At 44.2% G+C, this 22,019-nt stretch overlaps 1 protein-coding gene across 4 annotated transcripts in view; it reads right to left on the bottom strand.

Moving 5' to 3' along the window:
• PREX2 (phosphatidylinositol-3,4,5-trisphosphate dependent Rac exchange factor 2) overlaps positions 1-22,019 on the bottom strand; it is a 252,350-nt gene that overhangs the window by 147,821 nt on the left and 82,510 nt on the right. For 3 of the 4 annotated variants that reach the window (XM_061600721.1, XM_061600748.1, XM_061600739.1), the window contains 5 exons: positions 21,044-21,147; positions 19,238-19,287; positions 18,682-18,757; positions 17,560-17,632; positions 16,763-16,905 (listed from right to left, as the gene is read on the bottom strand). In XM_061600721.1, coding sequence (XP_061456705.1) covers positions 16,763-16,905; positions 17,560-17,632; positions 18,682-18,757; positions 19,238-19,287; positions 21,044-21,147 — 446 coding nt within the window. The remainder of the gene's footprint in view (positions 1-16,762; positions 16,906-17,559; positions 17,633-18,681; positions 18,758-19,237; positions 19,288-21,043; positions 21,148-22,019) is intronic. The other variant, XM_061600730.1, reaches the window with a different exon arrangement.

Genomic DNA, 22,019 nt, shown 5'->3' with positions numbered 1-22,019 from the left:
ACTTTGCTCGTTAACCATGCTGGCATCTTCTTGGCCCTGGCAGTACCTTTTCTGATCTGCGGTATGCACTCTAGTTGAGCTTCTAATATAGTGTTTTTAAACAACTTCCAAGCATTTTTGAGTGATGTGACCCTCTGGACTTTGTTTTTCAGCTTTCTTTTTACCAATCCCCTCTTTTGAAGTCAAATGTGACTGTGTTGGATTTTCTTGGCAATTGGCCATTTACATGTATGTTTAATTTAATAGCACTGTGGTCACTGCTCCCAATCGGTTCAACAACACTTACATCTCGCACCAAGTCCCGGTCCCCACTGAAGATTAAGTCCAGGGTTGCCGTCCCTCTGGTCGGTTCCATGACCAACTGGTCTAGGGAATAGTCATTTAGAATATATAGAAACTTTGCTTCTTTGTCATGACTGGAACACATATGCGGCCAGTCTATGTCCAGGTAGTTGAAGTCACCCATTACTACCAGATTTCCTAGTTTGGATGCTTCCTCAATTTCATATCTCATCTCAAGGTCTCCCTGAGCATTTTGATCAGGGGGACGATAGACAATATCTCAACAAGATAGAACTGTGGGTTGAAAGACATTCATAGCTTTGCGGTACTTCTTCCAGCATTTTTACTAGAGGCCCAAGTGGCATCAATGTCACTGAGTGCCCATTTCCAGCTACATTGGTTTGCTAGCAACAACCGTTCCTGGACCAAGGTAGCCTTGTCACATTAATCCACACTCTGATAACCTCTAGATCAGCCTTTCCCAACCAGTGTGCCTCCAGATGTTGTTGGACCACAACTCCCATCAGCCTCAGCCAGCATTGCCAATGGCTGAGGCTGATGGGAGTTGTGGCCCAACAACATCTGGAGGCACACCAGTTGGGAAAGGCTGCTCAAGATTATATAATTATAATGTGCTCTATGTGGGACTTCCCTCGAAGACTGCTCAGAAGCCATAACCTATGCAGAATGCAGACACTAGTAAAGTTCTAAGTAGCACTGCTTCCTGGAATCACATTACCTGGTTACCTATTGTCAGGGCCAAGCCAGAGAAGTCTGCATCAGAGGAAGATCAGGAGGTTCTAGGCTTGGATCCAGCCCTGGCTGAGGCTCCACCTGAGGGTGAGGAGCCAGGGTCCTCTGACGAGACTGAGGGGGGGCAATCTGCACCCAGGGCCAGTTCAGCTTCTGACAATGAGGCTCAATGGGTCACCTCAAATGCCAGCTGGAGACTTGGCCCATCTTCAGGAGTGCTCAATTGCAGGCCCAGACTCCTCAAGACTAAAGGACTGGCTGCAACTGATCAATAGAAGTCAGCTGAGGTTTGGCGTATAGCTGTAGCAGCTCCAGCATATAAACCCCAATGCTAGATTGGAAGAGCTGCTGGAACAATGTCTATGCACCAGCTTTGTATCTAACTTGTCTGCTAATCACCTGTTGACTCCAGACTTGATCTTGGACTACTCTAGACCTGCCTGTTGCCTTGTTCTTGACCTGTGTTGCCCACAGACTGCCTGACTTCTGACATTTGACTTCTCTGTCCTTGCTTTGTGCTTGATCCCTTTGTTTTTGTGGACTGTGACTTTGGACTGGCCCTGAATACTGCCTTGGTGCTGACCTCCACTGAATTAGTGCTGGGAAGTCTCTCGCCTCCTGAGAGCCTGGTGAGAAAAGGACACCTATACGTGAGTAAGCTCAATTTGAGGTGCTAATGCTAATTTATAATGCCCTAAACAACTTATAACCCAAACACTAGAAGAAGACTGTAAATCATTCTTATATCATAACTGAGGGTGGCTTGGAAATCCAACAAATGAATAAACAAGATGAAATAAATGTTGCAAAGATCAAACTGTCAACATAGGATGATTTATTCAAAATTTGTCAACCTAACACCCTGTCCCTATGAACTTCAGTCCTGGCAAGTACAATCAACTGCAAAGACTACAGTGCCTGACTGATGTCACATTTGGTATTATACCAATTTCTCTAGCCAGCATGGTGGTGCACCTAAGTCTATGTTGCTGTCCCACAAAAAGCTTGTCCTCTGAGGTATATCTTCTGCTAGAAAACGAAAGGTGAAGAAAAGACTGGGATAATACAAGGGCTTTAATAGGAATAAAACTGATAAGCAACAATGCAAAACGGATGTTCTTCACTTGTGCCAGGGTCTCAATCTAGACATTCTGGCAGCAAAACTTATATGCCTTAATTCTATGGCGGTTTATAGTGGAGGGAACTTCTGACGTGATTTTAGCTGCACTGCAGTGTTATTACTGCAGATGATCAGAAGAGGCTTCCAGTCCAGCAGAGATCGGACCACTGGTCTCACCTGAAGGGTGGTTTTCCCAGGTATCATGCCATCACGTGGGTTATGGTGCCATCTAGCATCCGAAGGCAAGAATGTACTGAAGTTAAGACCTGGGGCATCCAAGCCCCTTCCACCCCAGTTCATTCACAACGAGTCTGAAGTGAGATATCTGAAAAAGTACAAAGGGGCCAACAGGTCTACCAGCAAGGAAAATAGAGACACTGCCCCAATTAACACAGAACCACATTCATTCCTAACAGATCTAGAAAGGTCTAGATTCTATTATTAACACAATCTAAAACAGTACAACTCTGAATAGTAATAATTTGAAAGGTGGTAGAAAACACCCAGGCATCCTCCAACAGGGAGGGCCATGATGGCATGATACCTGGGAAAACCACCCTTCAGGTGAGACCAATGGTCCATTTTCCCCAGGCAGCATGCCATCAGGTGGGATGTACCAAAGCAGCCCCAACAGGGAGGGACCACCCACTGATTACTTATTGGAAAGAACCTGTTGCAGAACACGCCTCCCAAAAGAGGCATCAGCAGAGGCGTAGTGGTCTATCTTGTAATGCTTGATAATCTGGAGTAGACTATACCACCACTCTGCAAATATCTGCAAGAGGTGCGTTGGTTGAGAAAGCCACCATAATGGCTGCTGACCTAGTTGAGTGCGCCATTATCCTACTAAGCACTGGAAGCTTAAGCAACTCGTAAGCCAATGCAGGCGCGCAACCACCAAGACAAGGTGGATTTAGAAACCTTTTCCCCCAGTTTCCATGGGTGAAAGGATGCAAACAGTGAATCCGTTAATCTTATGTCCCTGTTTCGAGACAGGTAGGTCTTGAGGGCCCTCCGAACAGGCCTTCTCCAATTGATGGATGGGCCTTCTCCAATTGATGGACGGGCTTAGGACAGAATGACGGAAGAACAATGTCCCGGTTGCAGTGGAAAGCTGAATAGACCTTGGGATGAAAGGACGGATCTGGACTCAATACCACTGGGTCCTTATGGAAGATGCGGGCCAATGTATATCCTATGTGAACATGCCAAGTCAAATTTATTGTATGGTCATAGACCCGTTATATATGTAAAAGATTAAAACAAGCAAGATAAAATAAAAGATAAAAAGATATACAACAGATACATCTATCAACACAAGATATTAGAAATGTATTTGCTACGTGAAGATTGGGCCATGTGGAGGAATTTGGCAACCCCGTGCAATATTCATTTATCCGTGCCGCATAAAAGGAACTGCAATTTGTCCAGTGTTGTGCCTCCAGGCAAATTTACAGTCAGAGGGTATAGGAACTTGGTACGGGCAGTGGAACAAAGAGGGCAGGTAAAGAGCACATGGGACAGGGATTCGATTACATTAAGTCGGCAAGGGCAGAAACGCTTAGCTTGCGGGATGCCCCAAAGTGACCTTCAAGAAGGGCTGATGTTAAGCAATTAAACCTAGCCCTAGTAAAGACTAATCTGTAACGCGGGAGATCTAGAAATTCAAGGTACGGGGCGGGAAAAGGGGAGGAAAAACTCAGTCCAAAGTGAAGGGGGGAGCAGGTTGTGGTGGCATTGGCTGTGTCGCACTGGAGATCTATATCCTTTAGTCGCTTATTGATGGTCATTTTGGCTGTTTCTAAGTCAAGTGTAGCTAAAGACTCCATAGGTAGGCCAAGGGAAGAGAATTTATGCTGCACCACTTTGGCCCAAGAACTGCTAAAGCAATCAAGCTGCATAGCAGTAGAGTATCCCAGTGCAGGATCAGCGGTAACCATCTTGGACCAGAAGCACAAAGTTCGGGACCAAGAAAGGCATTCTAAAGAAGAAAACCCAGCCTCTAATCTTAAGACTGCGTTAGGGACACAGCGGAGCACGTCAAAGATGGAGCGGAGAAAGTTGGAAAGAATGGCCTCTATTTTGGAGCAGAAATTCACAATCCATATTGGACTTCCATAAAGGAGCTGGGGGACGATCTTAGCGGTGAAAACTCTAGTAGCAGCAGGTATAAATTGCCCACCTTTAGAGAAAAAATAACGGAGTAGAACTTTAGCCAAAATCTTGGCCGAGGAGATGGAACCGCGAATGTGAGGGGTCCAAGAAAGTGAAGAGTGGAACGTGATCCCAAAGTACTTATATTCCCTGACTTGGGAGATCCTCTGTCCATTGATTCGCCAGTCTGGGGTAGAAAGCCGGGAAGAAAAAATCAAAAATTTTGTTTTGGAAAAATTAATGGTCAGAAAATTCTTATCGCAGTAGGCCATGTAGGCACGAAAAAGCTGTCTAAGGCCTATTCTGGATAAGGAGAGGAGAGCCGCGTCGTCAGCATAAAGTAGAAGGGGGCAGGCATGGACTGCTATTTTAGGGAGAATGGCAATATGAGCTAAGGTCGTTTAAATAGAGGTTGAAAAGGGTGGGGGCCAATATACAGCCCTGTCTCACTCCTCTGGTGACTGAGATAGGGTTGGTAAGGGAGCCATCAGTTCCACACCGGACCCGGAAGGTAGAAGGTTGGTACAGTTGGAAAATGAGGAAAAGGAGTCATTTGTCAATAGTTGTTAGGAGGAGCTTTGCCCAAAGCCTGTCTCTGGGGATTGAGTCGAAAGCCGATTTAAGATCAATAAAGGCCACATAAAGACCATTCCCTAGGGGGCTGGTGTATTTTTCCGCAAGATGGTTTAACAGGGCACAGTGGTCAAGGGTGGATCTAGATTTTCTGAAACCAGCCTGTTCAGGGCCTAAAATATTCTCCTCCTCAATCCGGGAAGTCAGTCTGCCGTTGAGATATCTAGCATAGAGTTTCCCAACAGTAGAGAGCACGCTAATAGGTCTGAAGTTCTGGGGATTATCCAGGGGTCCCTTTTTATAGATAGGGATCACAATGGCATCAAGCCAGGCAGCGGGGATAAGACCAGAATTGTTTATCCACGTGAAGAGGTTGGAAAGAAGGGGGGCCCACCATGCTAATTGTGACTTCAAGAGGTCAGGTGGGATAGCATCAGGGCCAGGGGCTTTGCCAGCCTTCAGACCTTTGATGAGAGAGATAATCTCATTCTGCGAGACAGGGGGCCAGGGAGGGAGGTCCAGGCCATCAGGGCAATTTAACTTGGTAGATGACTGAGATGTAGGCTCCTTAAACAAATCAGAGAAGTATTTTTCCCAAACGCGGGAAGGGATATGGCAGGCAACTGGGTTCGAAGAGGACAGGGTGTCCGTAACCAGGGCCCAAAAGATCTTGGAGTCGTTAAGTTTGGAAGCATTAATTAATGCCGTCCACCCAGCAATAGTAGCTTGTCTCTTTTTTGAGACCAAAAGGGATTTGTAGTGTCGCTTGGCGGCATAGTATTCCGTCGGAAGGTGATTGGAATTATTATTCCTATAGGAGGAATAAATCCTCAGATTTTTCTTAGCGACTACACACTCATTGTCAAACCAGCGGGTGGTACGAAAGGGGCCTTGGGGCTTTAAATGATGAGGATTGTGTTTTAAGAAAGGGTCCAGGGCGAGGGTCAGTTTGGAATAGGCGGCTAATTTGAGTTGGGGATCAGTGGCATTCATGATGCATTCTTTGAGCACCGTGGCCGGGGGGGATTCTAGAAAAACAGCTATCCTGGCTGAAATGTCCGAAGACCATTTAATCCTCCTATGTCTGGGAGAAAACAAGTTATGGTTATAGATGTGGTTGGATTTTAAGTGGACAGGCTCCCGGGATGACAGTGACAACAATAATGGGAGGTGATCGCTGTCCAATCTAGTACCCACTGTAAAGTGGTCAATGGTATTGGATAAGGAGGAGGAAACCAAGATGTAGTCGACCACGCTGCTGCCCCGGGCAGGCCAATGACAATGCTCCCGACTCTGAAACTCTTCTCACCAAGGTAACCGCCACCAGGAACAGGACCTTGAATGACAACAGTCACAGTGGCACTGACCTAAGGGGCTCAAAGGGCGGTCACTGCAAGGCTTGCAGGACCTTTGGTAAACTCCACAAAGGAAAATGGTGACACACTGCCGAAGAAAGAAGAGTAGCTCCCTTCAAAAAATGTTTGATGAGCGGGTGTGAGCCCATGGGAATGCCAGAAGAGGAAATGGACAGAATTGACGATATGGTGGAGGCCTGGCGACACAAGGTGTTTGCTTTTAGTCCCATTTTCAGACCTCTATGTAGAAACTGCAGCCCTTGCTGTACAGTGGCTTGAAAGGGTTGGAAGTCGTGGGACGCACACCATTTGGAAAAGGCGGACCATGTGCTCTGGTAGATGCAATCTGTCAATGGCCTTCCAGATGCCAAAATTGTATCCACAACTTTATGTGACAGTCCTGTGTGAATCAGCTGCTTCCGTTCAAATGCCAAGCTGTTAGACTCAGCCAATCATGGTCCGGGAGCCAGATCGGTCCCTGTGACAGAAGATCTGGCCTGATTGGCAACGTCCAAGGGTCTGTTACTGAAAGTGAGAAGAGGTCCAAGAACCACGGCTGGCAAGGCAATTACGGAACTAGCAGGACCAATTGAGCCCTTTTGCGTTGCAGTTTTCTCTGTCCTGCCCAGTAGAGGTATTGGGGGAAAGGTATACAGAAGACCATCCGGCCAAGGTGTCAGCAGCACATCTACAGATTCTGCGGTAATTTCCAGATACCTCGAGAAGTACCGGGGCAGCTGGCAGTTGTGACTTGAAGCAAAGAGATCCACCGACAGGTTGCTGAACCAACGCTGAAGAAGGTCAAACACAGCCGGGTGAAGTTTCCACTCTCCCAGAATCACCTGTAGTCTGCTGAGCCAGTCAGCCGTCACATTCAGAACTCTGCTGAGTTCCCCTGCTGAGATTTTGAATAGTTGCCCACCAACGAAAGGAAGAACACAGTAAAGGATCCATGCGGATTTCCCGATGGTTGGAGTTGGCAATGTCCAATTGAAACAGCAGCAGGGCCCACTGGAGTGGTCGAGTATGATGCCGAGCCCATGGTACAATGCGGATGGTGGAAACGAACATCCCCAGAGCCTTTGCTAGAAGCATCACATCCGCCCTTGAGCAACACATCAGGAGCAGCACCATATCTCTGATAGTTGCAATGAGCTCTGGCAGTAGCAAGACCATGGCCTGTGCTGTGTCCAATATTGCTCCCAGGCATTGCAAGCATTGAGTTGGATCTAGCTGACTCTTGTCAATGTTGACCAGCCAACTGTGGGTCCTCAGAACCTTGAGGGTACAGAGAAACTGATTGCGGGCCTGGTCCCTGGAGTCCATCCAAAGCAGCAGATCATCCAAGCAGGGGTAAATATGGACCTCTTGGAGACGGAGGTAAGCCACCAGGATGAGCAATACTTTGATGAATATTCTTGGGCCAATAAGAGTCCGATTGGCATTACTCTGTATTGAAAGTGATGCTGGCCAAAGATGAACCTCAGGAATCTTCTGTGGGTGGGACAGATTGGGACATGGAGGTAAGCCTCCTTTAGGCCGATAGAGGCCAGAAAGTCCCCCTCCTGCAGAGCTTCTATAATGGATGCGAGGGACTCCATTTTGAACCGCCGATACTTCACAAAGCAGTTGACAAACGTGAGGTCTAAGACCGCCCTCCACGACAGATCTCTCTTGCGAACCGCAAACAAAACCGAGTAACCCCTCCCCCCAATCACTCTGCTGATGGTACTGGTTCTATTGCAGCTATGTCAAGTAGATTGCTTCCTGCATAACCTTCCACCTTTCTTGAGATCTGGTAATGGGAGAGAGAAGTAGTCTGTCCTGGGGGGTTAGCCGAAACTCTATTTCGTAACCGTGAGAGAAGAGATCTCTGACCCAAGAGACTTGAGTTAAACTTAGCCAGTGCTTTGCATAAAGAAGCAACCTGCCTCCGACAGGGATGGCATCAGTATTGTCTGCTCTGATGAGCTCCCCTTCCATATGATGAAGGTGAAGGACCCTGGCATCCCTGGTGCTGAGCTTTGCCCTGCAATTGCTGTTTGTGCCAGGTTCCCCTGGAGGAATGGAAGTCGCTAAATTGAGAATCGCAGCCTGGGTGCTAGAAAGGGCTGGAAACAGCAGTATAGAGCAAACCTTCTGAATGGCCTACAATCATCTTTCTTGGATGTGCCCAACACCAGCTTTTGATTGTCTTTGGGGTCTACCAAGACTGCTTTGAGGGCTTCTTCGCCGAAGAGTAATGACCCCGCATATGGGGCCATAGACAAGTTGACCTTGGCCGTAGTGTCCATGTCCCAGCATCGGAGCCAGAGTGTACACTGAGCCACTACTTCCGCAGCTAGGGCTCACACTCCCAGCTGAGTAGCATCTAAGGTGGCATCGGCCACAAACTCTGCAGCCTTGTGTAACTTCACCAGGCCCTTTCTGAGTTTAATCGGATCTGGATTAGGTTTGTCTAAAAGCTCGTCCAGCCATATCATAGATGCCCTTGAGCAAATGGAGGCTGCCTCAGAGGACCGAATGGAGTAATCGGTAGCCTCGTGGTTCTTATGCAGAGCGAAGTCTAGCTGTCATTCTGAGGTATTCTTAAGCTAGGAGTCCCCTTCTTTCGGGAGGAGAGACCTGGATACCAAACTAGAAATTGGATCATCTACCCCTGGGACGTTCAGGCAATTCATGAACTCTGGAGCCAAGATGTAGTATCTGTTGGCCAGGGTGGAAAAATGACGTGCCTGCAGCGGGTGAGCCCATTCCTCCTTGGCCAGCTTGTCTGTGGGATCTGGCACAGGAAGGAAGTGATCTGCCAATCTTGAGAACTTGACTTCAGAACCCTGGACCCCTTCACAGGTGGGGTGGTAGATTCAGTTTGCATTGATTGGAGACCTAAGGTGTCCAGGACTCTACTAAATAGTGGAAGATAGTCGGCAGAATCAAACAGATGATAGGACAAATCCTCCTCTAGTTCTGACTCACCACTCCACTCATCTCCTTTGGCCTGAAGAAAACAGGAAGGATCCTCTAACCCCGTCATCTCACCAGCAACCCTGCCTCTGGCAACATCAAAGGGATTTGGTGAAGGTGGTGGAGCTTCATCATTATGCCTTGTTGCCCAATAGCAGGTGTATGCATATGTGCACTGTGCTGAGCCACTGGATTAACCTGTGACAGTGACTGTGCTTGAGAAAAGAAACCAAGGACATCTTTAAGCTGGGAGACAAATTCCAGGGTCAACTGCAACCCCTGCAGAGGGGCAAGAGGGGCCATCTGAGGGTCCAAGGGCACTGGCTGCACCTGTTGAGGCAGAGGCAGCTGCTCTTGTTTAGGCTGAGGTGCAAGAGACTCATCAGGCTGATGAGGTGTGTGGACTCTATCCGCTGACAAAAGTTGAGACGGACAGTCCAAATTGGCTGGCTAGGAAACCCTTCAAACTCCTCCTCTGATGACCCAGTGGGTGAATGAAAGAGGGCTGTTAATCTGTTTTGGTCAGCTGCCTCTGAGGTTGGGTAGACACATATCATGCTCGCCTGGCAGAGCTGTGACTAGACAAGTGTTTGGTTTTAGCAACAGCCTTGGAGTGAAATCTGAATTGCTTGTGCTTTGTAGACTTATGGTGCAACGGGGCCTTGCACTGCTGTTTTGCCTGTCACTTGGGTTGCCTCTGGCCACTGATCCACCATGATATACACGCACAAAGGTAGAAAGTGAGGTATCTGTCACCAACACACACACTAGGAGGGGGTTGCAGTGTGGATAGGGACACTAGTACACGCCCATGGGCAAGGGGAGTAGTATAACCCCAAGTACACTACTGGTGACGAAGTACAATGAAGACCAAGCTCAGGTACACGCACACAGAGGGAGAGGTGCGGTCCTGCTCCTGTGCACTTATATATGTAGAAGTCTCTCAGTCTCCTGGGCCTCTCTTGCACTTTCTGTGTTTTTAAAAATTAACGTTAGTGCAAGTCTATCATATTTACATACCCCCTTCACTAAATATGGTCAACACACAAGGGATGTGAAAGTATGTGGGGGAAGCGGAAGAGCTTTAAGGCCAAATGACTCCACAACAAAAAGGGCAGGAAAATGGTAGGCTGACAAAATGGCGGCTGCTGAAAAAAGTGGGAAAATTTCAAAACAAATTGGCACCCACCTAAATTGCCAGTGCCCTGCCCCACAAAGGAGTAACGGCGGCCATCGCTGAGATAAAGTTAGCCGCCTGTGGGGGGGGAGTGGCAACAGGCAACCACCCCCACAGACACTGCCGCCAGGAGTGACAGAAAGGGAGCTGTTGCCACGAGCTCCAGAGAGAGAGTAGCAAGCTCGCAACGGCCGCAGTAGCGAGCCATGGAGAAAGGAGAGAGCTGCCTCCATGAGCTCTGCCTCCGTAGCCAGTGAGCTTAATGGCCACAGTAGTGAGCTGTGGAGAAAGGAGCCGCTGTCGAGCACCCAGTGGGGGGAGATCAGAAGTGGCATTGTGTAAAGTGGGCGCTACGAGCTTCCAACTCGCCACTTCAGCCAGCTAAGGATGGAGGGGTGCCGCAGCTAAAGCAAGGCGGCCATAGCAGCCTCCGCCATCCCCCAAAATAAGGAGGGCAGGCAGGGAAACAGCCTTCCCTATTCCCAGAGGTGGCAGTAGCAGCCTCTGCTGTCCCCAAAAATGAGGACAGGCAGGAAAACAGCCAGGTAGAAGGGGGGAAAAGGGGGGGGACACCAACTTAAAAGAACCACCCCCAAAACAACCCAACCAAAAGGCAGAGAACACTAAAGGTGAAAGAGGAGGGAGGGGAAGACAAAGAAGCTGGGTACAAAAGAACAACAGCGACAGCCCCAGTCCCAATACACTCTCTCTCTCACACACACACACACGCAAACCTAAATCCTAAATTTCTACAATATTGGATATAAGAGCCTCGGACGAAGGCAAGAATGAACTGGATGCCCCAGGTCTTGACTTCAGTACATTCTTGCCTTTGGATGCTAGATGGCACTATAACCCATGTGATGGCATGCTACCTGGGGAAAACAGGTGACACAAGGAGCCAATGGATGTTTTCATATTTCATTAATCTGCTTTTTAACAGCCATCTCAATACCCAGTGTAGGAGGGAGAAGGTATAAACGTGGTAACAAACAAATTGCTGACTCTTATCAGGCTTCTCATTCAGAGAAACTCATTGCTTTGACTTGGAAATCCTGATCAGATACACTGACACACTAGCCTTTGGTCCTCATCCCCTTTTTGAACCATCCAGTTTTTCAGATGCAGACAAATTTGCATAGTATAAAGACTGGGCTGCTAAAGGAATTTACTATGGCCGTGACCTTATAGTTCATGGACAATCTATCTCTGATGAATTTTTTTATTTACGGGATTTATCCTGTTTCCAAATGATACAAATTGCATAAGCAGCCTCACTAGAAAGGGGGAAGGTTTGTAATCTTTAATGGTGTATGAGCATCTTTGTTTCAAATCAAACTCTGACCTTAGGGGAGCAGCCTCCTTATCTATAAACACCTTATTGGCAAGTCTGTGAGTAATACAGTGGTCCTGAAGGTGGCCCAGTAAGGGGATTTGGGTGCCCCTACTGATGATGCACTCTGGAAGAAAGTGTGGACCAAGACTCCCCAAAAACCCACTAAAATCCTCCACTAAAATCTAAGAGGCTGCCCTCAAGGTGATTTTTCGCTGGCATTGGACACTTGTCAGCCTTCACTGCATTACTAGAAGCCTGTATCCCCACTCTTGGTGAGGTTATGATGCCCTGGGGTCCTTTACACATCTGTATTGGGAATGTGCTCTTATTCAAATCTTTTGGAACTTAATTCTTAGTACTGTACCTCCTGACCCAGTACAGGTGTTGCTATTGCTGGTCTCCTAGCTGGATCGTCACCTTGCAGTGATGAGTGGGCTTGAGTGTTCCAATGAACCCTGTGAGCGATGCTGTCAGGAGTCATGTACTCCCAGCAGGGTCACCCATGGTGGTAAGATCAAGGGAGAGGAACCAGACAAAGAATGATCCAAGAAAGTCCTCAATGGCAGAACAGGCAGAGGATAACAATGTGTAAGTTACAATGGCTGTGAAGGCTGATGAAGGCTGCAGCAGATAAAAGACTTCCAATCGTCGTGGTATCCATGCCATTGGATCAAAGCCTTTTTCTGTCAAGATTGTAAGTTGATCGTTGTGCGCCTATCTCCCCACATAAAACAAATTCACACAAAGGCGTCTTCCAAGCAAACCAAACCAAACCAAAAGTCCCATGGCAATCAGCGAATGGTGACAGGGGCAGGACAGTGAAATCCAGAAGCCCCTAGACATGGACCGGCACATGAGAGGTGGATACAGACTCAGTCATCCTGGCTCAAGGACCGAGGCAGTTGAGTAGTTCTGCAACTATATCCACGACTGAGCAGTGCTATTCAGGATCCACTCTGCTCACCCCGTATGGGAAGGGGGCTAGAAAAGGTGCTCTAAACATACTCTGCCTCATCTCTCTCCCTGACTGGATTACCGTGTCCAGTGAGATCACCACTTAGCGGTCACAAAAGACAATTGAATTTTGGAACATGGAATATACGGACATTGCTGGACAATACAGATAGTGAATGTCCTGAACGCAGGACTGCCATCATTGTGATGGAGTTGAAATGTTTTAATATTGACATAGCAGCACTCCAAGAAACTCGAAGAGCAGGAGAAGGACAACTGAAGGAAGAAAAAGAAGGTTATACCTTCTTCTGGAAAGGACTGCCTGAACAAGAATGACGAATACATGGAGTAGGCTTTGCTATTAAAAACAATCTTGTGAAGCTCTTGTCAGAAGTTCCTATTGGCATTAATGAACGACTCTCAACTCTCCAGTTAAATCTTGCCAAAAACCAGCAGGCAACTATTCTAAGTGCTTATGCACCAACATTAGATGCTGATGAAGACATCAAGGGAAAATTTTATAACCAGCTGGACACCATCTTATCAGAGATATCTAAGGAGGATAAAATTATCCTCTTGGGTAATTTCAATGCAAGAGTTGGGCATGATTTCGATTTATGGCAGAAATCATTGGGAAAGGAGTTGGCAATAGCAATCTGAATGGCATTCTACTTCTGACTAAATGTGCAGAGCATAATCTTGTTATTACAAACACACTCTTTCATCAGAAAAATAAATTTAAAACATCATGGAAGCACCCTCGGTCAAAACACTGGCATCTCCTGGATTATGTAATTGTCCGTGCCAGAGATTGTTGTGATGTACTCCTCACTAGGGCCACGATGAGTGCTGATGACTGCTGGACAGATCACTGATTAATTCGATCCACTATGGCCATTAATACTGTTCCTCAACGTAGGCTTCAAGGAAGAAAACCAAGGCGTAAAATGAACATCCATGCCCTTCAAGATCCTATTAAGTGAGCCTGCTTTCAAACAACTCTCAAGAAACATCTACCGATGGAACTCCCTGAAAATGTCGAGGAACACTGGATTAAACTGAAGACATCCATTATTGCAGCATGTGAACAAACTATTGGATACCAAACTAAGAAACATCAGGATTGGTTTGATGAGAATGATAGTGAGATTGAACATAACATCGACAAGAAAAGGAAAGCCTTCCAGATATGGCAGAAAGACATTAACTGCGCTGCTAAGAAAAAAATAGCAAAGGCTGAGGTCCAAAGAAGAACTAGAGAACTTAAGAACGCCTGGTGGATAAAGAAAGCTCAAGAAATCCAGCACTTTGCAGATGCTCACAATGCACGGGGCTTTTTTAATGCCACAAAGGCCATCTATGGACCAACAAATTACGGTACAAATCCCTTACGTTCAATGGATGGTAGCAAACTTCTTAAGGATAGTCTATTGCACTGTGATGGAAAGAGCATTACCACGACCTCCTTAATCGTAACTCTATTGTGGCTGATGAGGTCCTCTCGCAAATTCCACAACAACAAACTAGAGACAAGCTTGCAGTATCCCCTAATTTGGATGAAGTCAGTAAAGCCATCAATCAAATGAAGAATAACAAAGCTAGTGGACCTGATGAGATTCCAGCTGAAGTCTTTAAAGAAGGTGGGCCTGAATTTACACAACAACTTCATAAGCTCATCAAAAAAATCTGGATGAGGGAGGAGATCCTGGAAGACTTTAGGGACACCATAATTATCACCCTTTTTAAGAAGGGTGATAGAACAGGTTGCGGAAACTATCGAGGTATCTCTCTTCTTGCTACTGCAGGTAAAATCCTTGCAAGGATCCTCACAATTGCCTCCTGCCAATCTCTGAGGATGTCCTCCCCGAATCTCAAAATGGTTGCCACCCTTCCAGGGGGACAGTGGACATGATCTTCACTGCACAACAGCTTCAAGAAAAATGCTGGGAGCAGAATCAACCTTTATATATGGTGTTTATTGATCTGACTAACGCCTTTGACACTGTGAATCGAACCGCCCTCTGGACCATCCTTCTGAAAACTGGATGCCCTGATAAATTTGCGAATATTTTGCAACTCCTTCATGACATGACAGCAACAATTTTAGACAACAATGGCTTTCAGATCAATCCATTCAGAGTCGGATCAGGAGTAAAACAGGGATGCGTCATTGCTCTTACCTTATTTGCTATCTTCATTGCTATGATTCTACACCTTATTGAGGGGAAACTTCCTACTGGTGTGGAAATCATATATCGAACAGATGGAAAGCTTTTTAATCTCAGTAGGCTGAAAGCAAAAAGTAAGGTAATGTCAACCTCTGTCGTAGAACTTCAATATGCCGATGATAATGTAGTCTCCGCACATTCAGAGAAAGATCTTCAAACTATACTAAATGTCTTCACAGAAGCATATGGAAAGCTTGGCCTCTCACTTAATATTAAAAAAACCAAAGTGCTTCATCAACAGGTGCCAACTAGTCCCTCTGTAGCACCATCAATCCAGCTTAATGCTGTGATGTTGGAGAATGTTGGTCACTTCCCATATATCGGCAGCCATCTCTCTGTAAAAGCTGACACCGATGCTGAAATTCAACATTGTCTGAGCTCTGCGAGTGCTGCATTCTCCTGAATGAAGCGTAGAGTGTTCGAGGATCGGGATATTCGCAGGGAGACCAAAATGCTTGTTTACAAAGCCATTGTACTACCGACCTTACTGTATGCCTGTGAAACACGGACCATTTATAAACGTCACTCCCAACTTCTTGAAAGATTCCACCAACGCTGCCTCCAGAAAATTCTGCAAATTACTTGGGAAGACACACGGACTAATGTTAGCATTTTGGAAGAAACAAAGACTACCAGTGTTGAAACAATGATCCTTCAACATCAACTTTGCTGGACTGGCCATGTTGTTCGAATGGCTAATCACCGTCTTCCAAAGCAGCTACTTTACTCCCAAATTAAGGATGGAAAATGGAACAACGGTGGACAGCAAAAGAGGTTTAAACATGTTCTCATAGAGAATCTAAAAAAATGTAACATGAACATCGACAACTGGGAAGTCTTGGCCCATGAACGTCCCAAATGGAGGTCGGCTATTATTTCAAAGGTGCTGTGGACTTTGAAGAAGCGACCGGGACAAATGAGCTAAGCAGAATGCACATCAAGCAAATCCTCATCGCAACCATCTTCCATCTGGACACCTATGTCCTCACTGTGGGAGGCTGTGTGGATCCAAAATTGGCCTCGACAGTCACTTACAGACCCATTGTTAAAGACCTTATCTTGGAAGACAATCTTACTCAGCCACAAGTGATCGCCAATGAATGCTATTGCTGGAGAACGATTGTAACTCCCAAGGTGAAGCATAGATATCTAGTGGCCTTTTCACTTTCTGCTGCAAGAATGAAAATCTTCCTACACTGGAAAATGAGGACTGGTCTCCCACTGAAAAATTGGTTAGACAAAGAATGGGAGATCACCCATCAGATTGCCTGAATCAACACAGCCTTGTGATCAGAGGGGAATCTAAGAAAGATGTTTGACATGGTTTCCTTTTCTGTGTTTTGTAAATTGAGATTCACTCATCTTTCATCCTCTGCTTTCCCATGTTACTCTGTAGAGAGGTTCAGTTCGCAACTGTTGGTCAGCCACTCTGTAATTTGCCTCTAATCTCTCTCTGTTGGCTTCACTTTAAACCTTACTAGTGACCCTTCTTACGTAACATGGCTTCAATGATATACACCACTGTTTGTTTGTTTGTTTTTCTTTTTATTGAAAATAATAAATTACATATTTTTAAAAAATCATTGCTCAGAACAGACTAAGCCACTTAACCATCCACTTATCTGCTCCCTTGACCACCTGCCATTTATCTGCTGGAACACTCCCACATCCACCTGTCTGTCTACCTGATTATGTGTCTGCTTGACCACCTGCTTGACCACCTGTGATCCAACTGTTGCCTCCAGGCAACCAGTCATTACCCTAAGATATGGCACAAGTCATCAGAAAAGATTTACATGCTACTCCCTTGCGAAAAAATATAACTACAGAGTAACAATAATATAATGTCATTAAAAAAAAACTTACCAGCAGTGATTTGGCTATTACATTTTCCACAACTTTCAAATCATGTTTCATGAGTCTGTGCTTCATGTTTGAGCCTTCCATTTCTTCATCCGCAAAAAAACGAAAGAGAAGTGGTTCATCTTTGAATTCACTTTTTTCCAGAACTGTTTGATATACAAATAATATTAATGATTTCTCGCCAATGCCACAAACTCCTTTCATTTCTGATATTCTGATTAAGCTTAAGTATGTGCAACTGAAACAACCTCAAATTGCTTCCCTGCCTCTTTGGTTCCCCATGACAAATTTTAGATTATAAGATCATCAGAGCAGGGACCTTTCTCTTGCTTGCTATGAAGTGCCACGATACCTCAGTGTTAGAAAAAATATGTACCATGCAAAAGGTGTCTGTACAATAAATACTATATTTATTGAAAACAGACATAGGTGGCTCAAACAAGTGAACCATGTTGTTTCAGGTATAGAAAAAAGATTCTGTAAGAGCATCACAAAATAGAAGAAATAATCTATTATAGACTGAAAGTAATGGTGAACACAAGCACTGCATCTTTGATTGCCATCAAAGCCGAGACACTATCCTTCTTTAGCCATGTGATACTAAAACACAAAGTATCACCTAGGTGAAGGTTTTCAGCAGTAAAACACTGGGGAAAATGTGACTATCCAGATGTTGCTGGACTAAAACTCCCTATCATCCCAGACCAATGGCCATGCTGGCTGGAGGTGATGGAAGCTGGAGTATCTGTTTCAAGAGTTAGACTTCCAAAATAAGAAGTAGCTGAGTGAAAATTCCATACCATGGTGCATAAATCCATTGTCACAAAGTGCTATTCCAAAGATAATTGCTTCTTCTCTTGTCTTGCAATCTCCCTATTAATAAATAATATGTTCATCAATGTAAACATCATAGGCAACACTTTAAAGTCAGAAAGACAATTACATATCACTTTTGCCATATGTGCAATAATTGGATGACACATGTGCCCACCATTTCAGAAGCCTGGTCCAGACATCCGTGGCACTATTAATCCAAGAATGTGACTGATACAAAGTTGAGACTTTTTTGGGAAACAATAAAATATTTTAACATATCTATTTGGGGTGGAAACCAATGTTGTGCAAGTGGAACAGACTTCCATTCATGCAGTGGGATTTCACCATCCTCTCATCTCCCCATTGCAGCCCACTATATGCCTCCAAAATCAGCATGTGGAGGGCTGCAAGGAGAAAGAGAGGATAGTAAAGTCCCATGGCACACCTAGAAGTCCATTCCATTCAAACACATACAGTGTTGGATACAACCCTTCACATCTACAGTTCTAAGAAGTTCAGTCATATTTATCCTGTCAGTGATTATTTGTCCAAGTATTATTCCATAAAATAATGGCTTTTTCTTTAATGTTATGCACTGAAAGTATTCTGACAGGCTAGAATAAGGAGTCATGGTGTAATGTAAGGTCATGAATGATTTCACTCAGAATAACATGAGTGCAGGTTAGCTGCCAGATGCTGGTAGCATGGGGCTGCAAGGGCTGTTGGGAAAGGCTCGGTAGGCAGAAGGCGCAGTCTGTTTGCTCTGTATTGCTTTCCTCTAGGCTAAAATAGGGTTGGAGGACCCTCCAGAGCAGATTTTGAGAGTGTGCCAGGAGAGGAGAGGAAGGGAAAGTCCATTGTACAAATCGAACTCCATTTGTGCAATGTTGGATACAACTCAATAAGAGGGGAACAGGGCAAACATCAGCAACGAGACTTGTGGGGGTACTGGCAACTTCCCAAGGATGCTAGGTGCTGATGCTGGCCCTAGCTGAGGTGTATATAAAGATACAAGTAAAGTTATACATCATGGGAAAATTTGTTTTCATTATAGCCATGTATACCATTTTCTAATCAAGTGTATGTGCCTCAGAGCACTTTCCTACCTGTGCTATTAGCCAATCTATCAATTTATTCGCCATGACTATGGATTTGTAGGTTCTTAGATGGTAATCTTTATCTCTGGAGAAATAAAAACATGTAAAATAATTGACATTTTTACATTTGCTGAGTGTCACACATAACACATCCTGTGATTAAGCTAATAGTTGCTTAATGTGCCCAGAAATCACTTTGCTTTTTATTCATTTTTGTTCATAAAGGACAATTAAATTCCTAAGTTTTGAAGATGTCCAGAACCATACTAAAACAAATACATTAGTCTGTATTGATGAAATATACTTTTATCAGATATAAATATCTTTTAAAATTCAGTTTGACAGTGGTCTAGTGGACAGACAGATGCAGAAGTAGGGGATACCTTTGCATTAATATTGTGCTCTTTATGACAGATTACTATTGTCACAGTTCTTCCCTGTTGGAACAACTCCACCTCACTACATACAGGTCCATTACCAACACATTCATCAATCTTTAGACCTGTCTATGCAGGTATCCACTACAGTAACCTTCTGGAGCAAAAACTCTGAAAACCAGACCTACCTTACCACAGGAGTAAACAGACTGTGCAGACGACAATATAATCTTACACCCTGTTAGAGATATAAATAAGTTTAACGTTAAGTGTACATTCATTATTCCAAATAAAGTAAAACTAATAAACACTTGTAAAAAATTAATTAATTTAAACAAATACTCAGTTGGATCCAGACTTAGTCATGCTTAGAGAATAATTGGAGTATATATTCTTGCTTCATAAATTTAAAACAGATTGGTAAACCACAGAAATTCTATGTTTTAAAAAAACTAGAACACTTTTAGAATACTAGGCTAGACTAATTACCTTAATTCCAATGGGCCTACTGAGTAGAATCTAAGCATGACTAAGTCTGAGTCCAATTCACTTTCTAAATATTGCCTTAAATTGCAGTATAAAAGTGGCAAAGAGGTAAAGCAATCATCTCATGCACATGTATATGCTCCAAAGTTTAGCCAAGTTCCCACCCACCGAACTCCATAAGTATTAAATAGGTGTTCAATATAGCCATTTCTCATATTTGCTATTTTCACATATAATATCAAGATTATCTTTCAAATGTGGCTCATTACTCCCCATGTGCTCTCTTACCCCATACCTGGTCATCTGTCAAGTGTGAGAAAAGGACCTTACTGGGCCCAGTAAACTGAAGAATAAGTTTATCATTCTCCTTCTGAAAGGTACTTTTTATTATAATTTCATTCCTTCAAGTTTGTATGTGTGAGAGAATGAACATATTCTTAAGGTAACAAAAACTGTGCAAGTAATATTTCTTCAGTCAAATGCACACATCTGGAAGCTGATCCCATCCAATTGTATACATATGAAAGATAATCTTGTCCAGACATCCTAAACAAATTAAATAAAAGATTGATGTTGAAATGGTTCAAAATCTTTTAAGAATTCCAATAAAAACAGGAATTGGTTTTCAAATGGTTTTAATACCAGAGTCTTCTGTAAAGGCACATCATCATTCTGACAAAAAATTATTGTATTCTGACAGAAATAGTGCATTCAAAATGCACCAGTGCATCTGGAACCAGGTGATCAGATCGACCACTCAGTCATAGAGCAGCAAACAAGAGGAAAAGCCTACACACTTACTGGTGGGCACAGGACATTGTACTCATTCTCATTGTACTAGAGAATTCAGCATGGGTGTTGGTCCAATTATTTCACCGGCCCACATTAAATGTTATTGGCTATTGCCCCAGCTCCACTATGCAGCTCCAGCCTGCCTTCTTCTATGCAAAATGGTACCCGGAGAAGTAAAGGCCTATAAAAAGATTGCTATGGGTTTCTTCTCATTAAAATTATGTTAATACAACTGTAACTCAATCTCTTCAATTATCACATGCATTTTCAGTACTTCAATAAATACTTTACTCATTGAAAGAATACCAACAAACATTCAAACTTAAAAAGCAGCATACACATAATCAAAGTAGATTCCATTAAAAAAAAGAGAGAAGCCTTTCTATGTTTCCTATATAAAATTAAAGTGCATTCAGGTATTATAGTGTGGTCCACAAGCCATTCAATACAGTGCATGCAATTCTATAACATTCATGTAAAGTTAATTAGATATAGCAATTTTATCAGATTAGTCTCTTGCATACACTCTGAAGCTCACCTGTTATACCCAGGGACAAATTAGAACATCAGATATGCAAATTTTAATATGATTCATATTAATAGGTGCTAAAAACAGATACTAGAATTCATCCAAAGAGAAAGGTACCTGCCTCTTTCTTTTTTTAAATAAAAATCTCTGGATGGTAAATTTATACTATGACATGAAAGGCTTATACCTTGGAAATTACATCCTGCATTTCACTTCTTGGGTAGTATGTGCCATCATCGTAACGGAATCTGTATAGCACGTGTTCAGGTTTGAACTGATGCTTGTCAGTAACTAAAGCAAAAGCAAATGAAAAAGATAGATGAAGAACTCTACCACTTTAAAACATAAGGGAAAATATATGAGATGAGTTAGGATTTAAAGGCTATCCAAAATGTGTGTGGAGTAGCTGAACAAATGCCATAAACTGGCACACAGTTTCACAGGTCCATTCTTCATGCATGGGGGACCCTTTTTCTGCCATGTTTTGGGGGCATGGACAAATCCCAAAGAAATTATAAACGATGGGGAGGGGTTTGGTGCTTGTGATGTTCCTGTATTAATGTATATATGGTAAGGGCTATTTGTATAGAAGATATGTGGTAAGTGGAATGAAAGAGGAGGGGGGAGTAAATGAGCAGTAGAATGCTGGATGATTGGCTGAGTGTTTGGATGGCTGAGAGTATAAATGGAAGGATGACAGTTGAATCTGGGCGGACGTGAGTGGGTTGTTTTGGTGGAGTCTGGAGGTGGGTGTGAGTTGGTGTATGTCAGGAGAGTGTGGAGAAAGAGGGAGGTGGAGTTCGGGTTAGTAATAAGTCAAATATCACAGTAATAGATGAAACCATAAGCTTGTAGATCATTATCAAAGTTATCTTGTTATTAATGTTATTTAATAAATACTATTTTGGTTTACCGAAGGCCTGATCCTTGGCTGGGGTTTCACAGACCAGAAGGGAGGGTAAGGTAATAACCAAGGCTGAAGGGAAACAGTAACAAATGGTGGCAGCGGTGAAGAGGAGAAGATAACATTATAAGTATCCAGAGCAACCCCGAGTTATGAGTTATCTGCATTGATACAAGGGGGTTGGGAACAGCATAGGCACGCAGTCACGAATGTAACCAGATAGAGAGACTCAGGCAAGGTCTCTGGGAACATTGGTTGT

The sequence above is a fragment of the Rhineura floridana genome, chromosome 1 (assembly GCF_030035675.1).
Source record: "Rhineura floridana isolate rRhiFlo1 chromosome 1, rRhiFlo1.hap2, whole genome shotgun sequence".
Classification (NCBI taxonomy): Eukaryota; Metazoa; Chordata; class Lepidosauria; order Squamata; family Rhineuridae; genus Rhineura; species Rhineura floridana.
Note: the sequence above shows the minus strand (reverse complement) of the source record. Positions and strands in the feature narration are given on the sequence as shown.